General features: G+C 59.1%; 1 protein-coding gene across 1 annotated transcript in view; it reads left to right on the top strand.

Moving 5' to 3' along the window:
- LOC122171211 (dynactin subunit 1-like) overlaps positions 1–6,634 on the top strand; it is a 17,321-nt gene that overhangs the window by 7,603 nt on the left and 3,084 nt on the right. Inside the window, exons 2-3 of the mRNA XM_042838622.1 lie at positions 1,368–1,616; positions 5,498–5,576. Of these exons, the coding sequence (XP_042694556.1) occupies positions 1,389–1,616; positions 5,498–5,576 (307 nt within the window). The 5' untranslated portion in view covers positions 1,368–1,388. The remainder of the gene's footprint in view (positions 1–1,367; positions 1,617–5,497; positions 5,577–6,634) is intronic.

Raw genomic sequence — 6,634 nt, 5'->3', positions numbered from 1 at the left:
GGTTGGGCTGGAAGGGACCTTAAGGATCAGAGAACCATGGAACCAGTTCCTGGTTGGGCTGGAAGGGACATTAAGGGTCAGAGAACCATGGAACCAGTTCCTGGTTGGGCTGGAATGGACATTAAGGGTCAGAGAACCATGGAAGCACAGCGTGGTTTGTTGTAAGGGACCTTAATGATGAAAAACTGTAGAACCAGTTCACAGTTGGGCTGGAAGGGGCCCCCCAACCCCAGCCCTTCTGCAGGCCGGATGCCCCTGCAGCTCAGGGCCCATCCACGGCCTCGGTAGCACCAGGGATGGGGCACCCACAGCTCCAGGCAGTGCCAGGGCCTCACCATGAAGCATTTCCTCCTCACATCTGCCCCACACCTCGGGCAGTGAGATGTGGTGGGAGAGCTGCCTTCCTGCAGGGCTGTCCTGCAGCTTCTCTGCCCTGTTCTGCAGGGCTGTTCTGCAGCCTCTCTGCCCTGTTCTGCAGGGCTGTCCTGCAGCTTCTCTGCCCTGTTCTGCAGGGCTGTCCTGCAGCCTCTCTGCCCTGTTCTGCAGGGCTGTCCTGCAGCTTCTCTGCCCTGTTCTGCAGGGCTGTCCTGCAGCCTCTCTGCTCTGTTCTGCTGTTTTTAAGCTCCTCTCTCGCTCTCCCCGTGCAGCAGAGCTGCAGCACCCCGTCTCCGTTCCAAAGGAAAGTGCTGGAACCCTGGCGATGCATCTTTGGAAGGGAGCACTACCTGAGCTGGCAGTTGTTTCAGACGGCTCGACAGATCTGCAGTAGATTTGCATAATGTTGTGCTTTGCTCTGGTGGTGCAGATGATTTCGGCTGTGTTTGAGCTGCGCAGGGCCCTGTGCTGAGTGCCTTTCAAGAGCTGGGTTTGTGCAGAGGCGATCGGCACGGCAGCGCCTCAGCAACCACAAGGGGTAGTCAGTGTAGCTCTGTGGCAAAGCAGGCTGAATCTCATCTGATTTCCTCAGGCAGGAGGGGGAGAAGATCCCAATGCGTGTCTGCTCCCTCCTTCCCTGAACTGCACTTAATGTGAGCGGTTGCCAATGGAAGTGACACCAAGGGTCTCAAGCTCCGACTGAGCTGCTCTCTTATCCGTGCTCTGAAGATGGTCAGCATCGTTCATAACCTGGCCAATAAGGCACAGACTCGCACCCACGTCTGCTGCCGAGCTCATCTTGTGCCAAAGCTGCCTCCCCAAACAGGGGCTGTGTGCTGGCGTGCTGCTGTGTGCTGAGCAGCAGGCAGCGCTCCTGCTGTCCGGCTCCCGGGGCAGCCGCAGCAGAAGGAAGGACATCCCACAGCCCTCCTCCATCCCTTTCTCCCTGTTCCCATCCCCACAGGTAATGCTGCCTTTCCCTCTGCCCGCAGGCATCCAGCGCCGGCCCCAGGATGAGCACGGAAACGAGCGGCAAACCCCTGAAGGTGGGCTCCAGGGTGGAGGTCATCGGGAAGGGGCACCGTGGGACCGTAGCCTACGTCGGAGCCACCCTGTTTGCCACGGGCAAATGGGTCGGGGTCATCTTGGACGAAGCCAAGGGCAAGAATGATGGCACCGTGCAGGGCAGGAAATACTTCACCTGCGAGGAGAACCACGGCATCTTCGTGCGGCAGTCACAGGTACTGGTCGCTCTGCGATGGCCTCTGCCTGCTGGGCTCAGGGGCTGCCCGGCCCCACGCAGGAACGTGGCTCTGCACCCGGTGCTGGGGGAGGAAATGCCCGTCCTTCACCCCCAGCCTCTGGGGGGTGCTTTGAGCTGGGAGGGACCCTAAGGGCCATCTGGTCCCACTGCCTGCAGCGAGGGACACCCGCAGCTCCAGCAGCGCTCGGAGCCGCATCCCCTGACGCCTGGCTCTGCAGGCCGCTGCCTCTCTGTGCAGCCAGTGCCTCGCCATCCCGCTGTAAAGGGCTTTTTCCTTACACCCAGCCTGAATCTATTCGAGTCTGAAACCATTTCCCCCTGTCCTATCGTACAGACCCTGCTCTGGAGCCTGTCCCCTCCCTTCTCACGACCTCTTTAGGTATTGAAGGCTGCTCCCAGCTCTCCCTGAGGCCTTTTCCTCTCCAGCTGGTAGCCCCAGTTCTCAGCCTCTCTTTGTTTTCCATCCGTGGGATCATTCTTGTGGCCCTGCTCTGGATTCACTCCATCAGGTCTGTGTCTTTCCTGTGCTGAGGACCCCGCATCCGGACACGGTGCTCTGGGTGAGGCCTCCCAGTGCAGAGCAGAGGGGCAAACCCCCTCCCCGACCCGCAGGCCGTGCTGCTTTGGATGCAGCCCTGGGCACAGTTGGTTTCAGGGCTGTGAGGGCACACTGCTGCCTCCTGTCCAGCTGCCATCCACCAGTACCCCAGGTCCATCTCAGCACACCGAACTCCATCCCCGCAATCCCCAGCTTGCCCTGACCCCCTGGCAGGGGTTGCTTTGACCTGGGTGCAGCCCTTGCACTCGGCTTTGCTGGATCTCATGAGGTTCCCCGCTCAGCTTCCAGGTCCCTCCCATGACATCCTGTCCCTGGGGTGCCCACTGCCCCCCGAGCTTGGCTCACCCACAGACTGCTGGGGTGCCTTTGGTCCCACCTCCAGTGCCACGATGAAGATATTGAAGAGCACTGGTCTGACCCCTGAGGGACACCGCTGTCACCGATCTCCATCTGCACGTGGAGCCATTGAGCACCACCCTGGGAGTGACCTCTGTAATGCACAGCACCACAGAATCACAGAATCACAGAATCACCCGGGTTGGAAGGGACCCCAAGGATCATGGAGTTCCAACCCCCCTGCCCAGCAGGGCCACCAAACACACACATTCAGATCAGGTTGCCCAGGACCCCGTCCAACCTGGCCTTGAACACATCCAAGGACGGGGCATCCACAACCTCCCTGGGCAGCCCGTTCCAGGGCCTAACCACTCTCCTTGTATAGAACTTCCCCCTAACATCCAACCTAAATCTTCCCTCCCTCAATTTGGATCCATTTCCCCTCGTCCTGCTGTTGTCAGCCCTTTTGAAGAGTTTACTCCCCTCCTGGCTGTAGGTTCCCTTCAGGTATTGATAGGCTGCACTGAGGTCACCCCGCAGCTTCTCTTCTCCAGGCTGAACAAGCCCAACTCCCTCAGCCTGTCCTCATAGGGGAGCTGCTCCAGCCCCCTGCTCATCTCAGTCGCCCTCCTCTGCACCCTTTCCAACATCTCAATGTCTTCCTTGTACTGAGGGCTCCACACCTGGACACAGGACTCCAGATGGGGCCTCACAAGAGCCGAGTAGAGAGGGACAATCACCTCCCTGTCCCTGCTGACCACCCCTCTCCTGATGGAGCCCAGGATCCCATTTGCCAGCCTGCCTGCTGCCCCTGAGCTGCCAGGCCTGGGTGCCTGGAAATCGGTCAGAGAACTCCCCCTAAACACTGCTCACCTTACAGTCAAAGCGATCCACGACTTGGGTTGAGCTGCTGAGCTTTTGCTGTCCGCGTGCCGTGGGTAGGAGCTCAGCACCTGCTGGTCTCCTCCATTGCCATTTCAAGGCAGGGCAGCACCACGAGGTGACGTCGCTCCTCAGCGCCGTGCTGTGGCACAGAGGGCTGTGGGGAGCCCTGGAGCGGCGCCACCTCCCTTGTCCTCCTGCTGTCCCCTTCCCATAACACAGACATCGATGAGGCCTTGTGGTGTTCCAGGTCTTCTGATTTACAATTAGGTGTCATCTCCAGAAATGCGCCGCTGGGGGAACCTCAGGGGTGCTGCTCAGCTGCGTCCTCATCGTGTGGCCGTGCAAAATGGTGCCTGCAAGGTGGCTCAGCTGATGGTGCCTGAGTTCAAAGCACGCTCACAGCGCAGCCATGAGGGAAGCCTTTCCCTTTTCCCATTGTGGGCACTGCGGTTTCAGTGTGTTCAGCACTGGTGGGGCTGCTGTGATTCCTGTGCCGCCATCTCCGTCCTTCTGTCCGTTTGGGAGCACAGTGAATCACAGAATCACAGAATCACAAGGTTGGAAACGACCTGCAAGCTCATCCAGTCCAACCCCCTTCCCATTGCTATCAGTGCCACCAGCACTAAACCACATCTCGTAGCTCCTCATCCAGGCACCTCTTGAACGCTGCCAGGGACGGCGCCTCCACCACCTCCCTGGGCAGCCATTGCAGTGCCTGACCACTGAGAGAAAAAGTTTCTCCTCATATCCAACCTAAACCTCCTCTGCTACAACTTCTGGCCGTTTCCTCGGGTCCTGCTATTTGCCTGGGAGAAGAGGCCAGACCCTTTTGCACCACAGCCTCCCTTCAGGAAGTTGTAGAGTGCAATGAGGTCTCTCCTGAGCCTCCTCTTTTCTCCACACTGAACAATCCCAGCTCCTCATCAGCCCTGTGCTCCAGACCCCTCACCATTTCGTTGCCCTTCTCTGCACACGTTCCAGGGCCTCAATGTCTTTCTTGCAGTGAGGAGCCCAAAACTGAACACAGCACTCGAGGTGCGGCCTTACTAGAGCTGAGTGCAGGGGATGCTCACCTCCCTGCTCTGCTGGCCACACCATTTCTAATGCAGGCCAGGATTCCATTGGCCCTCTTGGCCACCTGGGCACACTGTGGGCTCATGTTCAGCTGAGCATCAACCAACACCCCCAGCTCCCTTTCCTCTTCACACTCATCCAACCACTCATCCCCCAGCCTGTAGTGCTGCATGGGGTTGTTGTGGCCAAAGTGCAGGACCCCACACTTGGCCTTGTTGCACCTCATCCCATTCACCTCGGCCCAGCCATCCAGCTGATCCAGATCCCTCTGCAGGGCCTCCCTGCCCTCAGGCAGATCCACACCACCTCCCAGCTTGGTGCCATCTGCAAACTTACTCAGGGTGCCCTCAATCCCTTCATCTCAGTCATCCATGAAGATATTAAACAGGATGGGCCCCAGCACCAACCCCTGGGGGACAGCACTTGAAACAGGTCTCCAGCTGGACTTCGCTCCACTGACCACCACCACTGAGCACGGCCCTCAGCCAGCTCCTCATCCAACAGAGGGTAAAACTGCCCAAGCCACGGGCAGCCAGTTTCCACAGCAGGATGCTGTGAGAGACCGTGTCAAAGGCTGTGCTGAAGTCCAGGTAGATACATCAACTGCCTTTCCCTCATCGACCAGTCTGGTCAGCCAGTCGTAGAAGGAGATGAGGTTGCTCAAACACGACCTGCCTTTCATGAACCCGTGCTGGCTGGGCCTGATCCCGTGGACGAGCTGTGTGATCTCCCCCAGGAGCACATTGCTGGCACCGGGGCTCCTTCCCACCAACAAACCACAGCCGGCGGCCTGTGGCTGGTTTGCTCTTCCTTCCAGCTCAGACATGTCTGTGCTTCAGCCTGCACAGCCTGCAGCTTCCACTGTGGACCCCAAAGCCCCCGCTGGCTGCCGGCGCTCCGAGACCTCAATGGATTCCGACGCAAACCCGCGGCAGAACCGTGCAGCCTGCTGCAGCGCTGAGCGCACGCGGCTTTGGCACTCACACTCCTCAACCCTTTTCCAGATCCAGGTGTTTGAAGATGGAGCTGACACCACGTCCCCAGAGACCCCCGAGTCGGCCGCGCTGAAGGTCCCCAAGCGAGGTGAGGCGCCGGGCCTGGGGGCGGCTGGGAGCTGGCTGTGCGGGGCTGGGCGGCTCGGCTGCGGTGCCGTTGGGCCTGCCTCCCAATGCCTCCCAACAGCAGCCTCCTGCTGGTGCTTGGGGCCGTTGTCCCCTCTGGGCAAGCTTCCCTTCCTCTGAGCCGCTGTTTTTGTTGAGCCATTGTTTGGTGCTGCATTTGGGGGTCCTAGAAAAGAGCTCTGATGGTTTCCCACCCTGGACTTGCGGGCAGTGTGTGCCGACTGAGGGGTTCTGTCTGTTTGGTGAACATAGACTGGTTCCAAGTGGGGTTGCTTCCTTTGGGTTCTTTCCCCCTCTCATGGCTTCTGGAAACTGAAATTTCCCTTGGCTTGGCAAATAAAGCCACCGTTCAGCTCAGGGTTGGAGCAGCCCCCAGGATCTGCATCCCACCGTGCCCACTGCCCCAGGTGCCACCTCTCCACAGTTCTGGGGCTCCTCCCAGCTCACTGATCCCCCGCTCCCTGGTGCTTCACCCCTCTTTCCAAAATGAAATTGCTCCTGATCTCCCAGCCGAGCCCCCCAGCACAACGTGAGGCTGTTATTGAGCCCCACGGCAGCAGGGTTTGGCGATGGGTTGGAAATGGAAATGTATGTAATATGCACCTGTACAACCTTTTCACTCTGGGATCAGACTTCCCAGGTAAAAGCGCAGTTTTTCTTGCTCCCAGTTGGTATTCACCACCCAGTACAAGGAATTTCCCCACTTCTCCTTAGGTCTGCACACTGTGAGTCTGTAGGGAGGAGTTGGCACTGGCCTGAATCAAGGGATGGCACTCCTCTGGGAAGAGCTGCCAGCCTGGGTTGTTGTCACTGCAGGCAGTGCTGCTGCCTTCTCCTGCAGCCACCTGCTTCCATCCTCACCCCTGATTCAATAACGCCGTGTGGATGGAGCTGTGCTGCCCAGCACTCTGCAGCAGTGCTGCTCTCAGCCCTCAGTGCTGCAGCATGGAGCGGTGGGTGATGGGGACGGGGCAGGCAGGAGGAGGAGGCAGGAGGTGGAGGCAGGAGGTGGAGGCAGGA

This window comes from Centrocercus urophasianus, unplaced genomic scaffold, assembly GCF_019232065.1.
Source record: "Centrocercus urophasianus isolate 14NV4802_14NV808 unplaced genomic scaffold, USGS_Curo_1.0 seq_866, whole genome shotgun sequence".
Taxonomy (NCBI): Eukaryota; Metazoa; Chordata; class Aves; order Galliformes; family Phasianidae; genus Centrocercus; species Centrocercus urophasianus.
The sequence above is the reverse complement of the archived record's forward strand: the minus strand, read 5'-3'. Positions and strand labels throughout refer to the sequence as shown.